The following is a 27,170-nucleotide window of genomic DNA, read 5'->3' on the forward strand; positions in this document are numbered from 1 at the left end:
GCGCAGGACCCCGCGATGAGCGTGCGGGACGCCCGCGGCGGGGGCGAGCGCCCAGCGCAGCGCCAAGGGCCCCGGTGAGAGCGTCGCCGGGCGCGGGGAGGCCCTGAGCCGCGCTGACGGGGTGCAGTCCTGCACGTCGCGGTAATTACACGGCATCGCTTTCAGCATAAACGCGCTTAGCAGGTCACCGGATAATTAATGACTTTTTGCTGTGTCTGACACAGCTGCGGGCAGACGTTGGGGGCGGGGCGGGGGGGCGAAGCCGCACGGGCGGCTGCGCTGCCGTGGCTGGACGTGGTGGGGCGGCTGGGGTGGGGGGCCTCCAGGTGGTGTTGCCTCTCCTTTGGCTCCTTGGGGTGGGTGCTTCCTACCTTTCGTTGCTCTCGGTTTAAAATCTGAGCTACATCATATTCTTCTCTATTTTAATATATATCTTTATGTCATACTAGCATATAATCACTTTTTCCCATGAGGCAGACCCATTTGGTGTAGAATCTGGGGTTGTATCTGTCCTGAAAAAAAAGTAGGTCCGCGCTGCTCTTAACAGATTATACAGCCCTGAAACCGTCTTTGTTCCAGAGCRGGCTGGGAGGAGCGATGCGAGTCCCAGCTCAGACACCCGTTTAGCTGCCCTTAACCCCTGTGCAAGAGGTGAGAACGACGAGCATTTACGCTCCAGCTTGTTCTGCRAAGCTCCGCAGTTCACTCAAGATCTGTCACACGCCGGGTGCCTGTACCTAGCGTGGAGCAGCCTTGCAAAGCTGATGGCAAACTCTACCCATGTGACAGAACTGTGCCACACGTGCCTCTGCATAAAAGCATGCATACAACTATTTATGGAATACCTAACGCAGGGTACATTCACACCCCGTCTTACCTCATCCTTGTGCGGTCATACCAGTTAGCCTAGCTCCCCAAAGGTATTTCGCTTCTTGCCCCCGCTGAGAACGTGGGCCTGTCTTTATAATGACACAGCGCTGAGCTGCCAGTATGACAACGTGACTCCAGAAGCTKCAGCTTAAGGAATTTTCTTTAAGAAAAGAAAGAAAAGAAAAGAAAAAAAACAAACAGTTCTAAATGTGCACAATCAGATGATGAGTGTTTGTATTTCTGATGCWTTGAGGCTGGCTCACAACCCTCCCTCCACATAATATTCAGGGTGTTTGAGAAAGGGTATTTATTTCTTTTAATAGGGCAGAGTAGTCACAAAGCTTTAAAGAAATAAATTAGTGCATCAAGTACAATAATAGCAACATACTATGGACGGGATACAGTGACAAATTTCAGTCTATTTTTACTCTTGCCTGGCAGCATGTAGGTAGGGACAAGAGTCCCTGACCCTTTGGGCTGTTCTGAAGTTATGCCCGTGGCTGGTATCTTYGTCCCAGTTCAGCATCAGAGTTGTTTTTGCTCCATAACGAGCACTATAGGAAGACTGAGAAGCCTCCAGCTGTTTTTGAAGATTGTGCAATGATGCTTGGAAGCCTACCTGCTTTTGGCTGAGYGCTTTCCTCGCTCGCACCTTTCACAGAATGCGCCAGGAAGGCAAAGAGAACCGAATCAGACAGCCCTGCTAATTGGACTTGAATCCTCCGTATGCCCTTGGGGAAAGGTGGGTGCCTCTCAGATAAGCAGTCTAATCAGCTTTGCGCTTGTGTCCCATCTGGAAACAGATTGTTGCTGAAGTACATCTGAGAAGTGAGCGCAGGGGTTTTTTTCCTTTTTTTTTGGAAGATAATTGTACAAACAAAATCAGAGAGTGTGAATTTGCCCGAGGTACTAAGATCTCTTTATTTTTATTCATAATTAATTCCTTCAGCCAAAGTGAATTTACGCCAGAATGCAGTCTCTGAATGAGAAGAGGGATTGTGTTGCCTGCACGGCGCGTATGCACGGTGGCTACCCTGCGGATCGGCTGCTGAGACACAGGACCATGAGCCACTCGCAACATACGGGCAAAATAAAAAAAAGGCTGGAGGATATCAAGAACCAGTCCCTTAAGTCRACAAAAGCAGATTTCAGCCACAATGAAAGTATAAGACTGGCCACAGATGCCTTCCTGGATGGTGGGACAGACTCGTACCTCGAMACCTTAAACAAAGAAGGAGAGGTGGATTTCCTCTCCTCCGTGGAGGCTCAGTACATCAGGGAAAATGCCAAGGAGTCTTACTACGCGCACGAATCTCTCGCCGATGGGGCAGCTGGACCCAAGCAGAATGATGCCGGATCTCTCACGTCGGGGACCTACTTCCCAACCATTTCTGACAGCAGTGAACCAGCTCTACTGCACACGTGGATTACYGCGGAAAAGCCCTATTTAAAGGAAAAATCCACTGCCACTGTGTATTTCCAAACAGAGAAGAACAGCAACATCAGGGACATCATACGCCGGTACATCAACAAGACCACTCAGGTACAGAGAGAAAATTCACGTTCCCTCTGCATTTATTTGCCTTCTTGCTTTTAAAAAGATGAGGTAAACACAGTGTTTAATTTAAGCCGGCCTGGTACAGTGCAGGGTAGCTTTGCTCTGGGAAAGTGACTTTAGAAAGGCCATTACTGAGCAAATGCAGTGCTTTTTTTTTTTTTAAATACTCATAGCAACACCTTTTCGCTTTGACAACTTTGAGTAAAAAAAAGCACATTCCCTGCCGTAACCTCCCACCTGCCACGCGCAGCAGGCGCCTGCTGTGGAAGGGGCAGCTGGGCTCGGTTGCTCCTCGTGCGTCGGCAGCAGGTTTGTTTACTCGGCTCGACCCTGGAAACGTGCCGCCTGCACCGCCGACAGACGGGCTGTGAGCGAAGGGGAGCTCCCGAGCCTGGCGAAGGCCATACGTATCCTTACGGGGCAGAGAGGCAGCTCTGCCGTGCTGGGAGGCATCCCCGAAGGACTGGAATTATTTAGGAAAAAGCCCTTCTGGCCCTAGTAGGTTGTCAGTGACACTGAAATGTCCTGTGGGCTCCAGCAGAAACTCTGCAGCATAAAGCAGCTTGTGGGCAATGTGTAAAGGATAACAGGGAGCTGACAGAGGCGCCGGGGAAAGGGTGCCCAGGAGCTGGGGAGGCGGAAGGGGAACAGCCAAGGGGTGACAACACGTTTCTGCGATGTGTATTCTGATGTAGTAGCAACAACTCTTTTTTTTCCTTGGGGGAAAAAAAAATAGACATTTCAGGACTTTGCTCATCATCAAATTTTGCCCTTGTATAAACTTGYGACTCCATTAGCCACTTTGCAACTCAGTAGTCAGAAACAAAACCATTATGGTTTCTGCCCTGCATGGGAAATTTGGGATTCCCAAATTCAGTGGTAATTCAGTGGCAGCCATAAGACCCCMAAGGACTTTTAAAAGGTCAGAGCAGTGGGCCACATCTGAAGCAGGGGGCAATTTTCTGGAATTTCTTTCTGTAAGTAAAGCCACTTACTAGAGTACACCCTCAGCCTTAGGGTGAGGAGCGAGAGCTCCTGAGTGACAGCTAGGGACAGAGTTACATTTCTGGGAAGAGACTGTACTTTACTGGTTGATTTCTTTGAAACTTTGCTTTCAAACATTATAATCGTTAGTAATGCCTTTTTATCTCATTTATTCCTTTTGCAAAAACTTAATCTCCAATTTCTAGTGGCTAGAGAAATGCAAGTTGTGAAAGCAGGAGATCACTAGAGTGCCTGCTACCCAGCACAGGTTGTGGTGTCCTCCAGGCTTCATGTCTTTGCTTTATTATTCTGCTGCAAGGGCAAACTCTGGGGCTGATAGCGCTAAATGTAATAGCAGAGGAGAAGAACCCCCTTTTGCAAGTCGTCTTTCACGTGCTCAGTGCACCAGGGAAATTTTTAGTTTAAGTTCAAAGCCTCAGAAAGATACAATACTAAAAGAACCAGGGGAATAGCGAGATAAGCATCAGCTGATGCATCAGTACAATCCGATTTTCCATCTTGAGGTAGAGGGGGAAAAAAGGAAGTGTAATATAAATCCATGGTTCTTGACCCAGTCTTACAYGACCTTCTCAGCAAACTAATTTACACTGCAAGAGGTTGCTAGAATAATACTGACAGAGAGCAAACTTTTGGCAACTGCTCTTTGAGTAGAGTTTTTCAATGGCAGGATTTATTAAATAGTATCTCACACAGGTYCAACCTAGATACTGTAATATTTGATATGTTCATAACAACTTAAACAATGGACTGAAGAATGTGTTTGTAGATGGCATCAAACTGCAAAGCGCTGGCGAGTGGGAACTACTATAATCTTAAAACATCGGTGAAATAGGTCCAAATCGTGAAGTTCAGTCAAGGCAAATGAGAAGTACTGCAGTTAAGAAAGGAAAGGTCAGATGTAGAAATACAAACTGGGAACAACTGGTGAGCAAGCAGTACTAGAGAGACTGGTTCGGTGCTGTGGAGAGACTGAAAGTGAGGCGGCAGTATTACGCTGTTTAAAAAGACGTTAGCAGTAGCTGTGGATATGAGATATCGGACGCGATTACTGCAGCTGCCTCGCACTGGCAAGCACGGCGCTCTGGGTGCAGGAAGGGGATGGAGGATCTTCACTGTTCTGCTCATTGAAGCAGGGTGCCTCCATGCAGGGTGCGCTTGGTCTAAAGAAATTAGTGAGACCGATCTCCTAGAATGCTGTAAAAGTTGTTTAGATTGATTTTCAAAGCTGTTCATACCATGAGGGCAGTTATCATAGGTTTCCCTCTCTGGTCCACAGAGGAACATGCGCCTTCTGAAGGTAAGTCAGATACTAGCTGGGCTGAGTTGCCCAGGGGAGATGGCCCTTTCTGTGGATAACAGCARGATTCTGTGGAGACCAATGCCTTAATCAAGCAGAGTGAATCCATGCCCCAGTGCTGAGCCCAGGGGCATTGGGGTGGAAGTGGCTTTATATCACATTTACAGTTCCCTGAATCCTAGTTAACTGGAGGCTGTAAGTTTACGTAGCTGGAGGGTCTTCTGCGCCCAGTCCAGGCTGCTGTGGGGCTTTGACACGCTATCCTGCCATTTGTGGACTGGGAGGCRTGGATGCATGTTTAAACTGAAACGGTAAGTTTATAAATCAGTGTGAAAGCTTGATGTAAAAAATGAAAAAAGATGGAGTTGTTGCAGTCTGTGATCCCAACTGCAGAATCTGTTCCAGGCAGAAGTCATAAGAGGAAGAAAGCATCACTTGGCAATTCTTGCTAAATGCTGCTCCTTATGATACTGGTGAGCTGCTTGGCGAAGGCTGCAGGCTCCTATTTTAGCTGTGTCCTTATTCTCTAATTACTGCTTCAATAGATGTCCAAATGCTGAAATCTCACCTACAGATTCCTGGGTCTTGCTGTGGGTTTTTTATAATTAAAATAACTTAACTAAAGCACATCTATTATATTGGATCTGTACAACCAATGAAATAGTGAAGCAACAAATCTTATTGATTCAGGCACTTAGGGAGAAAACCAGAAATATCCAAATATATGTTCTAATGCTTGTGTTTGTTGGATTTTTTTAAAAAAAAMMMCACTACATTTCAGTGGCCTCACCAGCAACCTTAAGTTATGTGACTTTACTCTGCTAATGCCTCTGCTTTCCCCCAGGTGCTAGCTATTGTGATGGACGTGTTCACGGATACCGAGATTCTCTGTGACCTCCTGGAGGCAGCCAACAAACGCATGGTGTTTGTCTACCTGCTGCTTGATCATGGCAATATAAAGCTCTTCTCTGAGATGTGTGACAAGCTGCAGATTGCTGAGGATCTCTTCAAGGTACTGGGGGCTCAGGGAAGATCTGGAGCTCTGATTCACCTGCCGTACTTCGGGCACTTTGGGTTAGAAGCATGGATATGCTAGAGACATCCAGAGGTAGCGTTAACTTACCTAACAGTCTGTTGAAGATGCTTACATTTTTCTATGAATTAGATAGGAAGCTGAGCTATTTCTAGCAGGTGCTAACCTTAAATGAAACTAACCTGGGCCCTGAAGTCTTAAAACAAAGCTTAAGACCCCTGTAGAGGTGTGTAACGTAAGCATTAAAATCGCTTCTCTTTAACAACTGTGTAGGAGCCGTGGTCCGGCTGCTGCAGATAGTGGGTAGCCAAAGCTGCACACAAAACTTCTGTGAAAACACTTTGGTTGCCAGAATGGCTGAATTAGGGGGGTTCAGTTTGGCTTGAGGGGGCCAGTTCTGCTGCCGCTGACTTGCTTGAGTGCTGCTCTTGATATTCAGCTTCATGGTTTTAGCTGAGTTCCTTGGGTATTTGTATGAAATATGATAAAATTGTATTATTCAAGCTTTATTTTAAAGATACTCCCTCACATTTAGCTAGTGTCTAGCTGTTAGCTTAGTCCATCTTTATCTCTGCCAGCAGAAACTGAATAAAGCTCTGACCTTTAAAATAGCCTCCTCGGGACCGTTTCAGCAGTTGCCTGAGATGCTGGGGGTACCTCCGCCATCCCCGCAGGGTGGCTGATCCCCCGCAGCGACCRCCGCCTGCGGGAACGGCAGCGGGAGGCCAGGCAGGACACCAGAGGGCATTTTAAATGCACCGACCCCTGTGGTTCAACGGTTGACTTCCATCCCATGCATAGAAGGAAACTGAAATTAATAAGGCGTTCTCATAACGCTGTCTGAACGTCCGTAAACCCCCCTTAGAAAGGACGAGCCTGTGCTATCTATTGCAGCCGTGCTGCTACAATACACAGGTTTCAAAAATGCGTGAGCTGACTCCTCCTCGGTGCCACTCATTCCCCGAGGCCTACAAAGCGAGCGAGCGCAGCAGACAGCAGTGCAATGTCTGGGTACCTGACCTGGCTTTAAATGAGCACGCGCAGGTACAAGGAGCAGTTGCCCTATAACAGCACAGAGCATGGCAAGGGGCTAAATCGACCTGCTCCTCGGTTCACGCACGTCCTTACGTTTCGTGCCGCAGCGATGCCACTCCGTATGGATTTCACTAGAAGCACAAAACATCCATGCAGGCCCGGGATGAGAAGAGCAGAGATTTTTGCCCTCCTGTGTTGTACATCAGGCAACATAAAACTATTTGGGTCGCATCTAGTGCAAATCGTTGCTGGAATGGCAGTGGAGGTGACAGACCGATCTTGATCGTGGACACATGTCTCTTTGGTAGGTGTAGCGTCAGTCACCAGCTGACAGTGCAGCTCCTTCTGTGCGAGTTTCCGTGCAGGTTTATATCCTGATTGAAATAAATAGCATTATGATGTTGTATAGGCTTGACTAGGTTTCTGCTATCCTCAAATCTTCAAAAGTAACATTAGAAAATTCATGAAGATATCATGAAAGTAGGAAAAAGTGAAGAGCTAGGGTTGTAGGGGAAAAGGGCTCTTTCCTTCTGATTTTTAATTAAAAGATGTAATTAATTCTGTTTTTATTAACTGCTATTCTTTTCTTTACTAGAATATTTCAGTCCGCAGTGTTACTGGAGAGGTTTACTGTGCCAAATCAGGCAGAAAATTTGCAGGACAGATACAAGAAAAATTTCTTATTTCTGACTGGCGATATGTGCTCTCTGGATCTTACAGGTGAGATCAGCCATTGCAGTTCATGTCTGTGGGCCCTTTTATTATTTTTGATATTACTTCACAAAGAAAGTGCCAAGGAAAGCTGTTGTACAGCTGATTTTTTTTTTGAACCAAAACCCCTGTACTTTCAAGTATATACCATTTTTCAACAGTCCATTTAACATGTTTTCTAACTTGTTTTACAGCTTATGTGAGATCTTTATAGAATGTGGCATTTGATTTATGTGTTCAGGACTGATGCAAATGACTTTGCCAGTGCAGCCTGGAGCAGAACTAGCAATGTGTGTATCTCAATATTATGCTTTCCTCATTGTTTGGGTCTGCCAATGCTATCATGAGCCATGATACATTTCCATCTCCCTCAGGATCCCTTAATGTAGCATATGTCACTCAGCTTGTCTAAAGATTTGTTCTCCGTATGACAAGTTTAGTGATTAAAGGGAAAACAGAAATACTTTGGAGACTTCCTGCTTTTTCTTGTTGTGTTTCTTTAACAGATAGCAAATGTCTGTGTAACTGTTGGCTTACCTCTTTTTTGTGAACTGCATCTGCAGCATCTGGCATACTCTCCTTTTTTGTGCTGCTCTAATTATTTCAGCAACTCAACAGTTAGTTAGGATTTTTATTAAGATCCCAAATCTTCAGACTTGAGACTCTGAGCTTGGATCAAGTAAATAAAGTTTCTAAGCCTCATGTCTGCAGAGATAAGCTTAACAAATGACTGAACCTTCACCAAAATGCAAAATCAGATTTATGTATGAGCGGAAGAAGGGAAGGACATGTGGAAGGAGAGAGAGACAGAACAAGACATTTTCTTTAGCCAAGAAACTTCCTTTTTGCGTCCCTTTTCATTCCTATAGAAAATACCAACCCTCAAAGTCCTGTGCAGAGTCACTTCTGTCATTCTCTAGTGTTGTTGCAGTATCATCTAAGTCCAAGAGACTTATCAAACTACATAACCTCCTATTCAGCAAGCAAGCAGAGAGGGTAATGAGAAATCTCTACACTATTTAACTTCAGCATGCTCAGTGCTGGTTTGGGGATTCATCTGGGTTATAGCTGCCTCTCACCACATGGCATTTTTGTGGGCTTGCTAGCTCTCACTTTATTCAGTTGAAAGTTTTCTGTTATCTCTAAAATCTTGTTCACCAACTTCTCTGCACTGTAATTATTAGAAATTGTATTTGAGTAGATCTTAAAACTAATACAAAAGCATATTCCACCTTAGTACTTTTGCTGTGGTTGGCTTGGTAACATCAGTGAGGGGACTAGGCTGAGGAAATAAAATAGCCCTTCAGTACATACTGCCCTAAAAGGGACCGTGATTCACTGGTTGTAGCAACAGTGGTTGGGGACAAAATGTATTTGCCTTACAACCGACAAAGAGAACTGAGGTTGGCTATCAGTAACTGTTAGGGGCAAAGGACCCACCAGCRAATCTGTGGGATCTCCTACTCTGGAGCTGTTTCTAAAAACACGTTAAAGAGCCATTGCTTGGGTGCATGTAGTTGGTTCTGCCTCACACAGCACACTGGGGCTGAGACATTTCTGAGGGCCTTTTCGACTGTGTATTTGTGTGAATACAGGCCTTAAATAGTGTTTTAAGATGTGATTTTCCTCTTAAATTTTATTGTCTATGATGTCTGTGATGTGAGATGTAGGTGGATTTTTTTGTTTGTTTTTTGCTGTCTCTGTGTTTATCTACCCCATCTTATGGTAAATGTTATTTTTATTTTTTTTTTAATGACATTTGAGGTTAGATTGTGTGCAAACTCAGTGCTCATAAAAGAGGCAAAATGAAGATGCTAGAACCCAGCACTCTTTCCTCAGGCAGAAAGCCCTAGGGTCGGGAGCGGTGCAACTGTCCCTTGTGCTGGGCTTACGTCTGCTCCTGACCTTCTCCCCCRGGGAGTTATAGTTGCATTCGCTCCTTGGCATTTGCTGAGATGGCAGAGTGAATCAGGGACAAACACAGACCTTGATCCTCAGCGGCAACGGAGCACCCCTCCGGCTACTACCCTTGGAAAGTCTCTTCAGAGCCAAGAGCCAAYCCCAGACCTAAGTCCCTCTGTGGAGAGTGTCAGCTAAGCTGGAGCAGGTGTCTCACGTAGAGCTTGTCCTACTAGCAGGCAACACCATCACATTGGTTAGTACAAACGTCAAACCTGAGCTCAGCTGGGAGCCCCAGGCTTCCCATTACAGATTATATTCATTTTGTGCAATGCTGCACATTACTGCAGTGCTGTGAATACAAGGAATGAGAGCACCGAGGGGTTGCTAGCAAACTGCAGAGGGGCCAGTCAGAGGAAACGAAGCCGATGCAAATGCAGATCAAAGAGGAGAGGTGGGTTTTGATTCAGACGATCTCAAGTGAGATGATCAGGAATGGAGGAGCACGGTTTTTGAGGCAAAACCCTGAGAATCATATGCCAGTGACTGAATGTGTGATACTTGTGCTTTGGCCCCAACTTGGGCAGTATATCTTTGTGCCTTCTCTTCTGCCTAACATGCTTCAACTCAARCAGGCATGGTAGGATACGATCCTTCTGGACAAATGGTTATGATGAAAAGTGAACCTTTTTCTGAGCCTTTCCCACAAAGCCGAGAGCACTCAGAATTATAAACTACTGACCTAAAACAAGATCTAATACCCATACAGTGAGTTTCCTCTTAGAATTAAACCAGTGAAAAAACTTGGCAGGGCTTCATGAAAGTTCTGCCTTGTTTTTTAGCAAAGTTCTTTTAGACCATATGTTGCTCTGACTTGTTACGTGGAGTGCACAAACATTCGTCTAAAATTCCACAGGTCTCACTTGCCTTATTAATTCGTGGCTGACCCAGTGCCATCATGGAGAAACTTTCATGAACTTGGGGCTATGAATTGRCTCTTTCTATTCTTACAGGGATCCCACAACATCCTCCTAGAGAAGCTCATGAAGTGTGGGTTAGACGAGTGGACAGTGAGGTGGATTGAGAACTGGCTGAAAGGCAGAGCTCAGAGGGTCATCATCAATGGCGTGGAATCTAGTTGGAGGCCTGTGGCTAGTGGTGTCCCCCAGGGCTCAGCACTGGGTCCCATCCTGTTCAACTTCTTCATCAATGMCCTGGATGAGGGGACAGAGTGCCTCCTCAGCAAGTTTGCTGATGGTACCAAGCTGGGAGGAGTGGCTGACAYACCTGAGGCCTGTGCTGCCATTCAGAGAGACCTGGACAGGCTGGAGAGTTGGGCAGAGAGGAACCTCCTGAGGTTCAACAAGGGCAAGTGCAGAGTCCTGCACCTAGGGAGAAATAACCCCAGTACAAGCTGGGGRCCAACCTTCTGGAGAGTAGCTCTGCAGAGAAGGACCTGGGCGTGGTGGTGGATGACAGGTTGACCATGAGCCACCAATGTGCCCTTGTGGCCAAGAAAGCCAATGGTCTCCTGGGGTGCATTAGGAAGACTGTTGCCAGCAGGTGGAGGGAGGTGAKCCTGCCCCTCTMCTCAGCCCTGCGGAGGCCTCATCTCAAGTACTGTGACCAGTTCTGGGCTCCCCAGGACAAGAGAGACATGGMGCTACTGGAGAGAGTCCTGCGTAGGGCTACAAAGATGATCAGAGGACTGGAGCACCTGCCCTATGAGGAACGGCTGTGAGAGCTGGGCCTCTTCAGCCTGGGGAAGAGAAGACTGAGGGGGGATCTTATCAATGTGTACAAGTACCTGAAGGGAGGGTGTCAAGGGGACRGGGACAAACTCTTTTCRGTTGTCCCRTGTGACAGGACMAGAGGCAATGGGCAGAAACTGAAGCACAGGAAGTTCCGCCTGAACGTGAGGAGGAATTTCTTCCCTGTGAGAGTGACGTAGCCCTGGCACAGGTTGCCCAGGGAGGTTGTGGAGTCTCCTTCTGTGGAGATCTTCAAGGCCCGCCTGGATGCAACTGTGTCTAACATGCTGTAGGTGACCCTGCTGAGCAGGGAGGTTGGACTAGATGATCTCCAGAGGTCCCTTCCAACCTTACTGATTCCATGATTCTATAATTCTATGATTATAGGTAAGGCAGATTAGCCACAAATAAATCTCTGCCAGGTATGCCAGGAAGTTATACCTGGAGTAACACATGCGAGTAAAATTATCAACATTTGGCCAAGAGTTTTTTTCCTTTTAGTTGGTTGGTTAGTTTGTTGGTATTTTTAAAAGACACTTATAAATATGTAATTGTACTTTTTATTTCCCTGTAAACTCTCTTCTAAATTAGAACTCCGTCTCTACTGTACCTAAAATATGAATCTGTCATCCCCAGCCTCAGCTCTTTAACAAGTTTCTAACCTTAAATGTGGCTATCTCAGAAGAATGTCTGACTTCTAATCTGCTTAGCAGTTAAACAAAAGGTGTGTGACGGTTTACAGAGGGCTTCTTAGTGGCTAAATGCGATGATGACGACGAGTTAGCGCAGCAGACGTTGTCAGCACAGTCTCCCAAGGTTTTGTCCATATTTAGAACGATTTGAACAAAGTAGATGAGAGGTACTGGTATTTTAGTAACACTTACTGTATATTTTACTGTCCAATCGTAAAATRTACAGTACATATGATACTGTTGCCCAGTGTCATTGAACTAGTCATTGCTTCATGCCTCCCCTCACCACTCCTGAAGCAACAGGATAAAAATGACTGTTCAAAACCTAAYCCTCTACAAAGTGCCCTGAACTAGCAGATTCAGCTTGTGTGCCTTTATTCGGTTCGTGTCAGCTGAGGCTGTCAGGCCCACTGATTTTCACAGTTTTGTCAAAACATGACAGGAAYGAGCTTTAAAATGCACACACCTCCTGCCAAACCTGGCTGTCAGCAATCCTTGTGCAAATCCAGCAGAGCTAATAGTCACATRGGAATAACCGGGACAGCACTGTGCCAACACGGAATGACCGCGGGTTGAGCTCCAGCGCCRCTTTGCCTTCTCGCTGCACAGCTCAAACCCTGTTCAGCCCAGGGAGCGATTACRGTTCAGTCTCTGAGCTGTGCTCATTTTGTCGCTGATGTAAAACCAAGCGTGGGAGGTTGGTTTGCGGGGGTGGGATGTGACTTCTCTTGACCAACTCAGACAAAGGAAACAGGCACAGGATGGTAATTTTTGCTATTCTTTCTAATGTCTGTATTGAGTGGATAAGATTTACAAACTGATAGGGAAGTCTGCAGGGAAGATATAATTTATGTGTTTGCATAGTAAGACCTTAATTTAGGCATGGTACATGGAAGTCAGGACCTAATACAGGGGTCTAAACTCCTCTCCAGGGAACACACACCTAAACTTTAGGTACTGAAGATACCAACATGTAGTCCTCCAGCAGATCTGGGTCTTGGTTTTCATYGCTCCCCTCAGAAGGTTGTATAACATTACAAGATTTCTTGACAGTTTTGGAGGCAGCTGCAATAACAAAGCTTGATCCAAGTCAAAGAGAGAGCGTTCATGGGAACTGACTTGAAACTCAGCTGCGACACCATCTTCACACCCTGTTTAGACAATGACTTTCACCTGTAAAACGTGTATGCTTTTTGCACTATCTGCGCTGGGATCTCCAGTTCCTAACGGCCAAAGCTAATACTAACCCTTACCCCATCTCTCCTTGCAGCTTCACATGGTTGTGCGGCCAGGTCCACCGCAACCTCCTCTCCAAGTTCACTGGCCAAGTGGTCGAGTTGTTTGATGAGGAGTTTCGCCACCTGTACGCGCTGTCGAAGCCAGTGATGGGACCCAAATCTCCAACTCGCACCGTGCCCTTCCTGCTCAGCAAGGCTTGGGCGCCCCAGCGCAGCCCCCCTGACAGCAGCCCAGGAAGTGCCAACACCCTTTCGGATCCCTTCAGCAGCCTCTCGGCTGGCAGCGCCCATCAGACCAAACAAACCCCCAAAACATCCTTATTCAGCAGCAACTTCACCCCCCAGTCTCCTCTCCGTAGAGTTAACTCCTTCCACAGCTATTTCTCATTCACACCGCCGCCGCCGCAGAAGTCCATCCCAGCTAACTACTATCAGCCCCACTACGATACCGCCATGGTTCCTTATAACAACATGAACATTTACAGACCTATAAGGCTTAGACAAGAGGATCCGAACAGGACAGGGTTAAGCTCGCCTTGGAGGTGCCTTCACAAAGCTAACCTGTTTGCATAATAACCACCTTGGTTTGAATTGCAGGTAAATGTAGTGAGGACCTGTTTAGCAATTGCTTGTGATGAGTACAGAAATATAAAATATAAAGCGAGGATGATTTCAAGGCTCTTGTTTTGTTTTGGTCCTTAGGGATACTTCTTTCACTAATTAAAAAGTGAAGCCTGCTCTCATATGGGAGTACCACAACCCTGGTTAAGTACACACAAAAACAATGCTGCTTAAAATTAAAATTGCTGCTACCAGTCCCCTGCTCTTGATAACATATTTGTGAATCAACAGATTTAGGTGGTTAACTTTTTCATATAGTCAGGCACCTGAAAGAGGTCACAGTTTATTATTGTGGATTTTTTGCACTTGCGTAACGAGCCAGTGCAGGAGACTCGGATCTTCTATTTACTTGCCAGACACGTTGGTGGCAGCAACAGGCTAAGCCGCTTTTGTCATTGCACCTTGATCTTGACTTGGGAGCCTCGCTTTAGGGCTGGCAGGGAATTTCCACCTTCACRCTGTCTCTCACCTGTCTGCTTGAGGTGCCAACATAGACGTCTGTTCATGTGGTTTCTAGGCCCAGGCCTGCGAACCATCAAAAGGAACAGCAGTCCGGGTTGTGCAGGGCGCCTGACGGCAACGGTGGGCTCGCTTCCACCCGTCAGCAACACGGGTGTCTGCCCATGCGCTTCGTCACGACACCCTCCAGTCCCGTCACCCGTTTTCCTCACTGCAAAGCATCGGTGTAGGTTCAGACTGGGAAGTGAAGCCAAATAAAGAAGCAAAGCCCTGGTGGTAACACACCTTTCCGATACTGAGTCCCAACTCAGTTAGTGCTATGTGCATCTTAGAAATGCTCGTAGTGGTTATTTGACTGAACATTAAGTTAGAGAAAACGATGCTCTAGTTAGAAACTTCCTCAAAGTTTATATATGTAAAATACATATATATACACACACACATATATATATATGTGTGTGTGTGTGTGTATATGTATTTTTTTTTAAGAGAAACTGGGTAGCTGTAGTTCCCATTGAATAAATGGGAGTTCCAGAGGATCAGCACCATAGTGCCTGCAAAGGAGGAAAACTTATTGTCAGAGAATCTTGAAAATGACGGGAACTTCAGTGAGAGCCATAAAATACTTGTAAGAAAATCCATGAAACATGAATAAAGGATTTCTATACAAATCTAGAAGTTATTAAATGCTTAAAATTTGATTGATCGGTAATTTTTTTACACCTGCTTTTTATCATTTTATCCAACTCCAAGAGAAAACAGAAACCTAAACACATTTGCACATCTGACCTATTTTGCCTGACTTCTCAGCTGCCCAAAAAGAAAAGGAATAAAATTAGATTGTTTAGGTTGTGCTATATGTGGCAAAGATTTCAGGTGAAGAGAGTTTCTCATCCTTGGAAGAGCTCTCTTTCTGAAAGTATACTGGTGAAGTTTACAGAACTTTGAAAAAGGTACAAGAGGGACAAATCCTGCACTAGCTGCAATGTGGATGTTTTCACCTGTGGAATCTACTTTTGGRGAATAAACAATAAACTATTGCATATAATTGTAAATCTCTGTAAATAGCAACATTTTTAGGATTCCTGGGGTAGAAGATTTGATTTTTCATTCCTATGACAATCCTATTTTGTTACCTAAACATGGCAAACACTCCTGTAAAAAAGAATGACTTTCATTAAACTCCCTTTGAGAATCACTTTTCCTTTGTCTTCTCTTCATTTGTGCACCTTAGTATCTTCTCTTCCAAAAGCTAAGTGGTTTGCATAAAGCCAGAGCCCAGCTGAACAGGAAATACGTTTCGCTGCTTCAGAAATCAACAGGAACAGGGTTAAACATAAGTGTCCTTCCAGGCTGGTTAAGATGTTTCTTCTAAATTCGGTTCAGTTCCCTGATCCTGTTCCTGGTGTGGCCCAACTGGGGTGGCACTACGTGGGACGCCAGGAGACGTTTCTGAACCGCTACCTCCGAAACCTTCACTTCATCTGGTCGTGACCCATCAGATCCATGCGGGAGCTCCCTGCCTCACCGCAGGGCTGACCGCTTCCCTACAGAGGTTGTGGAGGAGGCAGCTAATGAGAAGTAGGTAAGGAACAAGCTAGTAATGCCGAAGGAACATTGAGAGTTAAAAAGAACTGATTTCAACCCTGGATCAAGGGTACAGCTTGTGCTAATTTAGACGACAGCTGAACTTGAATGTCAAATTAATGGAATTTCAGTTTTGATGGAAAACAATCAGTTTACAATTTCAGCAGTGAATTATGCCAAAAATCCTAACAGGCTCCCACAGGCTTGATCGCTCAGCGATCACGGAAACGTGTGGTTACAAGCAGCTGCAGAAGCTACCTGTCAGCAGGGTCACGGCAGCACGCTGACAGAGCAAGTCAGCCTGATAGGAGGGAAGGGCTCACATAAACGCTGCCACCACACAACGGAAAGGGCTGTGCGCTACCGATGCTCGTTACGGCACGAACACGCTCCGTCGCCTCCGAAACAGGGAACAGCTACTCGAGTGCTTAACACCTAATGAACGTAACAGCAAGGCACGTACCTGGCCTGCGTTTGCACACAGCGGCCAGTCCAGACCCATCAGATCTAGGGTCAGAGGGTCCTGCCCAAAAAGTCCATAACATGAAGAAGTGTTAGAATGACAAAACAGTCAGTAGTAACCGTGAAGGGATTTTCACTTGCACTTTGCAGTATTAAAATTTGCCATTTACCTCGGTGTGGAGTACTGCTGCATGCATTAATACCAATACCAATAACACTGTAGCCGCCAAACCATAAAGAAATCCATCACAGGTAGAGGTAGAATTATGCAGGATTCGGAAGCAAGATCGAAGCATTCAAAGGCAAGACGGAAATACAAAGCCACTCATGAGATACGACTGGAACGGAAAGCTTGAGTTAGAAGTAACATGCCAAAAAAGTAAGAGCAGGTCAAAAAAGGAGGAACCGAAACAGCTTAGATGAGAGATAGCCAGGCACAAATGGGACAAAGGAGTATTTCATAGGCCCACTGCAATCAACACTGGCTATTTGGAATAGTAACTACGCAACACATTCAGAACAACATTCATGCTGTTTTCTTTGCAGTAGTTAAAAGCAACATTTTTGCTTTATTGTTCTGTTCGAGAAAATACTGCCTGCTCTTAAGTTGCTGGCCTTCCAGCCTTCCGCTCTGCGAGATGCTTGGCAGTTAGTTAACTCTCATGCTGCCAGCCTGAGAGACAACCTCCAGTTAAAGCGTCTGCACACCCGCAAGAAAGTCTCCGAACCGCCTTGGCCTATTCGCTGTGTATTTTGGACATCTCAGTCACACAGTGACAGCATTTGGCAAGTACTTCATTTGCGGCCAGAGAAGCTCAAATGCAATTCCTACCTTCTAAAATAGTGAAGCCAAATCACTCGGCTAGTCCCCATRAAATACCTTTACAAACCTGATCCCAGAAAAGCTGCATTCCAGTGTTGTAACCACTGAACCTATTCAAGAGCTGTGGGAAAGCAAATTATAGCCTTTGTGGCTATGCATGACTGTAAGTTTAAGAAGAAACTGGGAAAAGTCCCTGGCCCAGTAACTTAAGTTTTTTGCCAGCACAGCTTGCCATTAAGTTTGCTGTGTTCGCAGTCTTTGCTGTAAGACATTCTATTATTGATGCCGACACGAACTAATTTACAACACACATTACGGACAACCTCTACCAAAAACACACAGGCAGGCTACTTAAGATGCACACGACAGCAGTCAGTCTGGAACACAACGCCAGCCTCCGAGGTGGGCTTCACCGCCGCCAGAACGTAGCGCTCTACAGAACATCGCTTCCACCCGGCAAAGCACACGTGTCACTAAAGCGAATATTCTGTAATACGTTACGAACGAGCGCGCTAATGCTTACCCAAGTGTACTTGCCAAGGCACCTTTCGTAACAAGCTGACCAGGATGTGGTTTAATCGCATTAAGTCACCAAGCTACCAGAGATAATTTGACATGGCTGAAGGCAATATCCCATTTTTCTGGAGAGGTTTCACAGTCAACTTAGCACAAAACTACACTACATCAAGTGCTAGTAACAGATTTCCTAACTAGTACCTTGAAGCTTTAAAATCTGTGTAAAAGTAGCAGATAAAAAGACATCTAAAAGAAGCAGATAAAAAGCGTGTTTGTATAAGGTGAAATACCCTTCGATTGCCAGTTATTTAAAGTCTCTGCACTCTTTAGTATAGAGAGCAGAAAACAAAGGAAAATGGAAAGTCACAGCAAATTATGTCTAACAGACTCCTAGTTTTAAAATACACCCATTAAACAACACTTTTATGAAAAGCTGCGGAGAATTTGAATCAGAGCTTAAGAGAGGATAAGATGGAGGAAGAGCACACCCTGTTTGCCTGGAATGTAAATTATGTCAAACCAAAGAAACTACAAAGTAATCTGCCTCCTCCTGAGCGAGCCCAAAGCGTGTAGTGTCAACGCTTCAGAACTCAAAGCAAACAGGYGTCACGAGCCACTGAAAGTCAAGCGTGCGGATCTGGATGATGCAGAAGCAACACAGCCAGCTTTCACAGCAAAGCATTTTCCCCCTTGCAGGGTTTTACAAAGGATATGATCTGACTAAACACTCTTCAGCACATACAAACAACTTTGACAGCTTTTCACCTTCCTTTTATAAGCACAACTGAAGACGTATTGCTTTGAAGACAGAAATTCTCCCTCCACTTTGGAKTATTTACATTTTTTTCTTAAAAAAATGAATTGTTATTGATCTAATTGGCAATTTTTCAACATATACATACATAAATATAYATAAAAGATTCTCAGCTGTCCAACTTTGAACAGTTAATCACTAGAATGTCATTTATTCATGAAATATTAAAAATTTAAATCCAGAAATCAGCTAATTCCACAGCTCTAAGTGCTACAACATAAAGTTTCTTGTCACCAAATTTCAAAATTGGACATGATAAACCAACCTGTCATTCCAAGGGCACCCCAGGCCCAAAGAACTCACAAGTGCTTCAAGAACAACTTTGTGCTGTTTATGATTGAAAGCTACCTCTGAAACATGAATCGCTCAGCTCAATTTTATATTGGACTTCTGAATATAAACAAACCAGTGAAGGAAGAAAATGTTGGGACRTGACTGTAGAGACAGAGATTTATATATATTCCTAAAAGGCATACAGTAAGAATGCTTAAAAAATACAGTATGAACTTTATTGCATACATCATTGCATCATCACTTGGAGATAGGAGAATAAATACAATAGAACCTTTAAATTACTGAAGGTGGGCTATAAATATCTGAATACAATTGTCCGCCAAAATTACATAAATCATCTTGGAGATTTCTGAACCACTTGATTTCAAATTCTGTYGCTGATGCAGTGACCAGTGATGACAGTGCTGAAGGGTCTATGCATTTTACCTCACCCTGAAATTCCTCTTTTATTTTTTCTGGTAGAAGATCCGCCCCCATAACCTGCCAACAGAGTAAGGAAGAACATGGGAAACAAGAAAAAATAACTTGCAGGGAAAAGAGACAATATTACTTTAGTACAAGATCTTTAATGAAATGCCATTTACATATGAAACATAAACCATCCAGGAGAAGTTTCCAAGTCCAGGTCCAGTTGTTTATGTGTTGCCTTCTGTAATAAATATGGAAAATTGAGTGCCTGAGCTTCACAGCAGCACAGCCCATCCCAGCTCCTGGTTATGCTCAGATGTGGGGATTTTTACTCTCTGAACAGAAGCTGAAATCTCAATACCAGCTCTCCATTCAATGCCCACCTAGCAACAGCACCAACACTCTGATCTCCCACTGGGGACTAGTGTCAGACCCAGGGCAAGCAAAGAGAGAAGTTTCTTTTCCCAATCTTCTTTTCGAAACTGGAGATATTCTGCATGCTACTGCCCTCTTATGGATGAAATCCCCCAAGACTGCCAGCCAACTTGGCAATAACTTGGCTTCTACTAACTTAAAGCCCTAATACTGACAGGAAGGTGAAAATTTTCTGACTCCCTTTTGTTCCTTGATGTTAAAGTCAGACATTCCATAACTGACATTACAAATGTTTAATCATTATGAATACAGTCATACGATATTACTCTCCCCCTTGTAGTTCTTTAAAGCTAGAATCCAATATCCTGGAAAGACCAAAAAATAATGTAAAAGAATGTCTCTGGCTTTTCTGGAATCTGCTGAAGGAATGAAGTGTTTAACAATACTGTGGCCCTCAATATAGTCTCCACTTCCGTCCCATAMGTGTGATTCATTTTGTGGCTTCTGAAGTTCCCCAGATAAAATTTACGTCCTAGAAAATGCAGTGATGATGATTAAGAGCATCTGCAAATACAAGTCCAACRAGAAACTTAATAACCCAGAACATTCCCACAAGAAGAATCTCAACAGACTAAAGACAGGCCTATACGACACAAGCCAGCGCTGTACGGACATCAGTTCAGCACAATACACTCCCAGGCAACCCGCCTGGGCTAATATATCCTGCTCTGCAGCACAACTAATTAGCTTGGAGGAACATCGCACAAACAGGACTTGGTATCTGAACTGGCTGAGCTACCTCAACAGGATTGGACCTTGTGCTGTCTGCATGTACCTGAGAACTCCTTCACAATGAAACACACCCTTACCTTGGTCATCAACAGCATGGAGCTTTCTTCTAAACCAAAATGTTTCACCTTGTCCTCAATTTCTTTTTGACTTTTTAAGTTTTTCTCTAGAACAAATGAAGACTGTTGCAACTGCGTTAGCTGAAGTAAAAGCCTGAAACRAAAAAAGTCAGTTAGAAAAGGCACAGCTGGCAAAATGGTAAGCTAGCGAAYGCCCCAACAACTAAAATATAATACTTTAAAACAGTTCTTCCTAACTTTTGCTGACTGCAAAAACTGCAGACAAATTAATACATCTATACGAGTCTACTATGGTTGTACTATACCAATGCTATGACAAAAGTACTTAGAAGTACTTCTGAAAAACAGCATGCCAAGTTCCTCTGGTTCTACATGAACATTTCTCTTCCCATGTATYTGTCATACAACTCAGAAATGAAGCTCTGATCTGCTAGCATTAACTGTGGTCTATCACACGGCCCACCATCCTTATTAAGACCTAACAAGACAGCAATGCGTTGCTGTCTTTGTAACCCGAAAAGCTAGAAACCTGCGTGTTTTAGACACRTCAAATACGTGACACATAAGGCAACCCTGAGATACATTATAAAATCTTTCCTGCAATTTTAAATTCAATGAGGTGCCCGAGAAGTCAGCATCACATTTTATTAAAGGCTAGATGTTGCACTTGTAGCATGGCTACATGGCACGGAGGGACCTCATCACTGACTGCTCGACCTGGGAGAACAGCAGGAATTTCCAGAGCTACTCTCATGCAAGGATTGTGAAATATTTCAGCAGGGGAAATATCTGTGTACGTTCAGACAAGGGACCACTGAGACGTATCAGTATCATTTCTGAGACCTTTATCCATAAAGTAAAAACAACAGCAAAAATAGTGACTTTTATCACATTTACTGAAGTTAAACGAAACACATGTTAAAATACAGATATGTATTTCTTTTAACARAAGACTTTAACATCTTAGAAGAAAGTTTTAATTTCGGAGATTATATACATCAAAAAAAATCACAGGTCTGAGCCAACAAATCATTTGTACATTCAGTAAAATTTTAATTTGGTAATTAGAAATAAAAATGGAAAGGATTTTTTCTACGTGAAACATGTTTGCTTCAGAATTTCCATCAATTTAATGTAAAAAGAATGAAATCTCAATGAAAACAAAATGAAGTATTTTCTCTAGTTTTTATTTTGTTGGCAAAAGTAAGAGTCAATTATTCACAGTGCTCTAACACAGAATCTTACTTACTACACAAATCAATATTAACATCCATTTTTCAGCTGAAATTTACCCTGTCCATTGGTTTATGCAACACTTACATCTCACTTAAAACTCAGCAAACTTGAATATATTAGACAACCTATTTAACACATAAGGCCTGGGCAGGGGAAAAGCTTACCCTGGGCAAGAGTAATACTCATTATGATACGTATCTGCAAAAATAAACCACAATAACATTTAGTCTAATTGTGTAGCCAAGCATGGAAATCGGAGAGTTTATAAGTGTCTCAATGCCAAACCATATATACTGAAACAAGAAGCACAAATTATTTTAATATAAATGTAGTTTTACTGTTCCGTATCAGCATAAAAACTACTGAACTTCTCCCAAGCAACAATTAAAATCATCTTCTCAGTCCCAGCACAGTTAAAAGTAACTGTACCTCTTCTTACATTTCTTAAAACTTGCCTTCATAGGACAGTTGTAAGGTGTTCATTGTAAACATTTTCAGAAGTTCATAAAATGGCTTTAACATGTTCACACATTACCGAGAAGCAAGAGAAAAGAAATCGAGGCTATTTTAATAGAAACAGTTCCTAATTATCTCTTTGAAAGGCTACATTCAGGGAATTTGTTTTGTACAGGAGTTTTAGGAAGCAATGGAAGAAAAAGAAAGAGCATTTTAATGCAGTCTTGTCAATCAGCTGTCAGACTTCATTTTACAACCTCATCCATTTTGCAAACTGAGGCATTATTAAAATAACACATYTTCTCTCAAACATTGAGGCTTCAAACGAATCATACAGGTGGTACTCAGGGCAGGCTGGCTAGCCTTTCCTTTTGGAGAGTTCAGTTGCTGTATCCAACCAGAAAACAGCCATGCTCTAATAGGAGCTTTTGCAGAAGAACAAATGAAGATTTGAAAAAGACTCATATCCTTAGATCATTAAAAAAAAAGTTTTACTCTTCCACTGTATGTGACACTGGTCTACTCTTTCCACTTAAGCTTAGGTTTTTCACAATCACCATGTTGGTGGGCTTTATTTGTTAGCTCTCAGGCATTAGCAGGGTGCTCTAGGGTCATGCTGCCCATACAGAAACAGACATTCAAACTGAAAATGTAAACCTGCAGTATTAATATTGGGAATAATATGCTTAAAATTGTTTTTGGATTGGGAGAAAACATTATTTTAAGAATATATTCAGTTACCTTGCTCTAATAAATGATGCACATGCCTTTATCCCAACTTTCTTCAGCATGTTCTGCTCCCAGGACTCGGAGGCAATGTGCTTCCCTTCATCCCTTCTTTCAGCTTCTTCTGAAGTGCAGAGGAATTCTTTTATTATTTGGCTGTTGCTACAAGTTACTGGATTTTCACTCTTTGTTTCTATAGCAAGGCCGGACCAAAAACATTCTTTCTGGCTCTCTGATCTGTGAGACTGGAAATTAATCTCTCTTCCAGTTGATGTTTTTAAATTACTGTCACTTACTSCAACCTCTTCAGACTGATTTATTTTCATCTCTGGAATGAATAACGGAGACAGGTTCTGTAAAAGGCTCATATAAGCCTCAGCAAGTAACTTCCAGTACCAAGGGTTGAAAGGATGTAAGCAGATCAGTTGCTGTAGGCACGTGATCTTTTTTTCTACATTTTCCAGACCCTGATAAATGGCAAACTGTAGGTTGAGGACAGTCGTTAAGTGATCTGTATTAGTAGCACCATTTATCTATAAACAAAAGAAAATAAATTTAAACCAGGGGTAGAACGAAATCATCCTTCATYGCCTAAAAAAACGTCTCTTTGAATAATGACACACAAGTATCTGTAAMGTAATTACTCTAAAGGTAATTTTTTTAATCACAGAAAACTGTGTCAACTCTGTTAAATATTTTAAATAATATAACATGATACAGATGATGTATGATCAAGTTGACAGCACTCTCCCTAGTTGCCTTGTCCAAGTCTGAAAGACAAAAAGGTCCCTGAATATTGTAATTTATTTGCCTTCAGAGTTTTATACAGCTGCCCTTCTTTGGAGTATAAACACCTTCAATACAAAATAAACAGCAACAGTAAAATCTTAGCAGACTGAAGGGCATCTAGACTTTTTCCTTCATGGGGAAAAACTCAATCTGTGGTTAGATACTCTTCTTGGTGGCAGTTTGGCAGTGTTTGTTTGGAAATAAAAGGGAGTTTTGAACTGTCACTTTTATAGTGGAAAGATTTAAGCACTCATTTATACCCTTTCTTCTAATTCCTATTACATTACATTAATTCTGCCTGGCAGAGCATGATATTTAGTCCCTTCCAGGACTACCAGCCTCCTTGCACAGGGAGCTCATTGTGGTACAGGGTGTTCTGATTTCTAAAAGAGTGATTATATTTGCAGTGACAGTTACCCTCTGTTTACCAAATACTCTGAGCACTGAACATCCTGAAGGATTATACGGGCAAAGGTTATTTTTCCAGAAAATGGTCCATACTAGCAATATTTTTATGTTCAAAGTATAAAAGAAAGATTACATTATTTACCAGTTTTTCTGCAACRTCCAGAGCCTCCTTGTGCCTTCCTAGCTGAGATAAACACCGAGCCTGACCCTCTTGGACATCTCTTCTCATTGCGATGTTACTGGGAGGTAGGAGTAGTAAGCAGCTTGAGTATTCACACAAGGCTTTCTAGTAGAGTGTTGACAAAAAGAAAAGCAAAACAAAATAATGAGACATTTTTATTTATTTAAAGGCAAACCTGATAGTACATTTTGTTTACAGTTATAACACAAAACTTACAGTCATAAAGAGAATTCAAGAGCTGGAGTCCAAATTTTCATTTCTCCAGACTAAGCTACCTCCTATTGCTAGCAACGCACAAAGCCCTGGCGCCAAAGAGCCTGTCTGAGAGCTGTGTTCAGAACTGCCTACATCCGGACAGTGATGAGCAACCTCAGTCCTAGGTCAAGTTTAAGCCCTGTCAGGATTCATAGTTTGTCTTGCCACCTCTCTCCTTGTTCCAGAAGCGATTCTAAGAGCTCACCTACTGGCCTGGGCCCTACATGACCCAARGCACCTTTCTTCTAGCTGACAATTCAACACTTAGAACGCTCATCTGAAATTTGGGAGACCAGGTTTCAGATCCCTGAAATTCTTAAAGAGATTTGAAACTGTATGCCCCTCACATCACATGAATAATCACCAAGTCAGAGAATACTGCAAGGAAGGTGATTTTTCATTGTTCCTGTAAGATGGTTCTAATTTGCATAAAATAATTAARTATTAATTGAGTCAAGGAAAAAGACAAGAATGAGCAATACTCTGTAGCTTAATGCTCAGGGCACTCACCAGGACTCCAATTTATATTTAAATACATTATATTAAGTATTTAGTGACAGTAAGACTCGAATCTTGGTTCTTCCCCCTCYGTGTGAGTGCTCAGATCAGAAGACTAAAGAGCAGTGCTCGTTCTCCCATCACTCTAAATGAATATTTAATTATTCCTTGCAAACTCAARTGATTCTAACAGACAAATTTAAAGGCAACATACCCTAAATACCTCCCWGTATAATAGCCGAAACCTAATTTTTCCCTGGTAAACATTAAGTTCACATTCCTTCTCAAGCAAAAGAGAGAGATTTCCTACACCCACTGAGTGTGGTAGCCATGAGGCAAATGGATGTAAGGAGGTTTGCAGGACATTCCTATTYGCCTTGTTATGTGACAAGGGATGTAACACTGGCAATAAATTGGGATTACGACTCTCAGGTAGATTCTGCAGTCAGCCGTATCCTAGCGGTGATCCTGTATCACCAGTGTCCTCAGCATTTCCTATCAGGTGGCCTAGGCTGACATAAAAAACATTACAGTGAGCYGAGTGAAGAGATTACTCCCCACACTTACTCACTACCAGCCTGCTTCCTGAGGTCAACGCTTTCAAAATTGCRGGCATAATTTTACGTGCAGTCTCTCTCCACCCTAGTTCTAGCACAATAACCCAGGTTAGCAAAAACACTTAACTCTACATGTTTTTAACATGGATCTTTGTGACAGAAACAGGTTAGGGAGGAACCATATGTTCTTTTACACTAGCAGATCTGAGAGGGAGTCATTCTCTCAAGGGAGAGCACAGTGGCAAACAGCAAGGAGAAGTAAGCAATCTCTTCACCTGGATCAGCAGCCAGAACAGGTTGTCTAACTGCAGCCTTAGGCATCTCTCTTCTCAGCACACTTTTATGAATCCCCTCAAGACATCTCAACTGGGACATGGGAAAGCAGATTTGTCAAATATAGCCAGTATAACAACAGTAAGACTGGAGTAATAGCAAGAAGCAGGAATCAGTGCAAACTACAGTAAAAAAGAATTCCTGAATCTAATGGGCAAGGCAAGTACTTTCAGAAGCTGACCGGAGGGCTATGAAATCAGAGAGCCTGTAATGCAAAGCATAATCTGGAACCAGAAATTATCAGAATTGAAACAAGGGCAGGAGAGGCTGATTYACAGCAGAACAAGTCTGAGCTAAGTAGATCCTAGAATTAGGACTACAGAGGCTGGAGAGCTCAGAAAACAGACAGTGTGAACAGGGACTAGGAATACAGCAGGCATGAGCCTAAATGGATGAGACAGAACAAATGGGGAACATAAATGGAACTCAAAAGACACAATAAATCATCCAGAGCAAGGCGAAGCAACAAGGAGATGGGTCAACTAAGGATGAGGCCCTCCAGCCAACTGTCAGTCTCTGTGGATCCTGACTATAGTGAGCTGTAACCTAACAGCTGGGAAGCTCAGGTCAACAACAGCCAGCTGGTTGCCTGTGATTAACGGCATCAGGGGATATGACAGTCCCATTCTGAGGACGGGGCTCACCCCATGAACAACATAGAAATTTGTGTGCTTAACTCAGGCTGACTATGATTTCACAATCACAAATACCAGCTCTGATCACTACTGAACCATACAGACATACAAGTTCAGACCTGGGCRCRTAKCACAATTTCTGTTGAGTTGGCCAGMGCTTGCGCTGACTTCATGTGGGCTCCAGGAAAGCAGGTGGTTTCTGACTGCGAAAGCTTGCCARAACAGTGCTATCCGCTATCGAYTAAATACATTCTAACAAGCAGAACGATTCTTCACTAGATCGGTGCTTTTGGTCACCTGGCTACGGCACCCTCGGCACAAAGCTAGGAGCTGTCAGGTCGGAGCGGCGGTACCAGAGGACAAACCGCTCTCAGGTCACGGCTCAACCAGGGGCCCAGTGGTTCCCACTCAACATCCTGAGGAGCGCCACATCATCTGCACCTAATTTCTGATAACCTCCTCTGTCCTTTAGCTCGTCCCGGACCCCTGCTCAGCTGAGGGGATGGGAACCACGGGAATACCTCGAACTCCTGCTCCCTGTATGCCAGGTCGCCCTGGAATTTACTGGCCGTTAGGATTTCGGTGTCATCCACGCTGCCCGTTTCCTTGASAAACCACTGCAAACACACAGGGAAGCGGGCGGAGGAGGGTGCGTTAAAACCCAAGCGCCGCACTGACACCGGCTCCGCGGCAGCCCCCGCCGCCCAGCCCGAACCGCCCCGGGCCGCCCCGCACCGGCCCAAACCGGCCGAACCACCCCGGGCCGGCCGGCAGCACGC

General features: G+C 43.9%; 2 protein-coding genes across 3 annotated transcripts in view; one reads left to right on the top strand and one right to left on the bottom strand.

Moving 5' to 3' along the window:
* Positions 1-1,840: 1,840 nt before the first annotated feature.
* Positions 1,841-13,662, top strand: SACK1A (scaffolding CK1 anchoring protein A). The gene is made up of 4 exons (XM_085314489.1): positions 1,841-2,413; positions 5,575-5,742; positions 7,394-7,518; positions 13,122-13,662. Exons 1-4 carry the CDS (start codon positions 1,841-1,843, stop codon positions 13,660-13,662), a joined length of 1,407 nt encoding a protein of 468 aa, XP_085170615.1.
* Positions 13,663-18,858: 5,196 nt separating this feature from the next.
* The window catches only part of CUNH8orf76 (chromosome unknown C8orf76 homolog), an 8,906-nt gene continuing 594 nt past the window's right edge, over positions 18,859-27,170 (bottom strand). Inside the window, exons 2-6 of one of the 2 annotated variants that reach the window (XM_085314716.1) lie at positions 26,913-27,008; positions 24,075-24,218; positions 22,751-23,268; positions 20,318-20,450; positions 18,859-19,145 (exon numbers count right to left, since the gene is read on the bottom strand). In XM_085314716.1, the coding sequence (XP_085170842.1) occupies positions 18,939-19,145; positions 20,318-20,450; positions 22,751-23,268; positions 24,075-24,218; positions 26,913-27,008 (1,098 nt within the window). In that variant the 3' untranslated portion in view covers positions 18,859-18,938. The remainder of the gene's footprint in view (positions 19,146-20,317; positions 20,451-22,750; positions 23,269-24,074; positions 24,219-26,912; positions 27,009-27,170) is intronic. The other variant, XM_085314798.1, reaches the window with a different exon arrangement.

Source organism: Rhea americana, unplaced genomic scaffold (assembly GCF_003343005.1).
Source record: "Rhea americana isolate MKP2758 unplaced genomic scaffold, rheAme1 scaffold_0, whole genome shotgun sequence".
Classification (NCBI taxonomy): Eukaryota; Metazoa; Chordata; class Aves; order Rheiformes; family Rheidae; genus Rhea; species Rhea americana.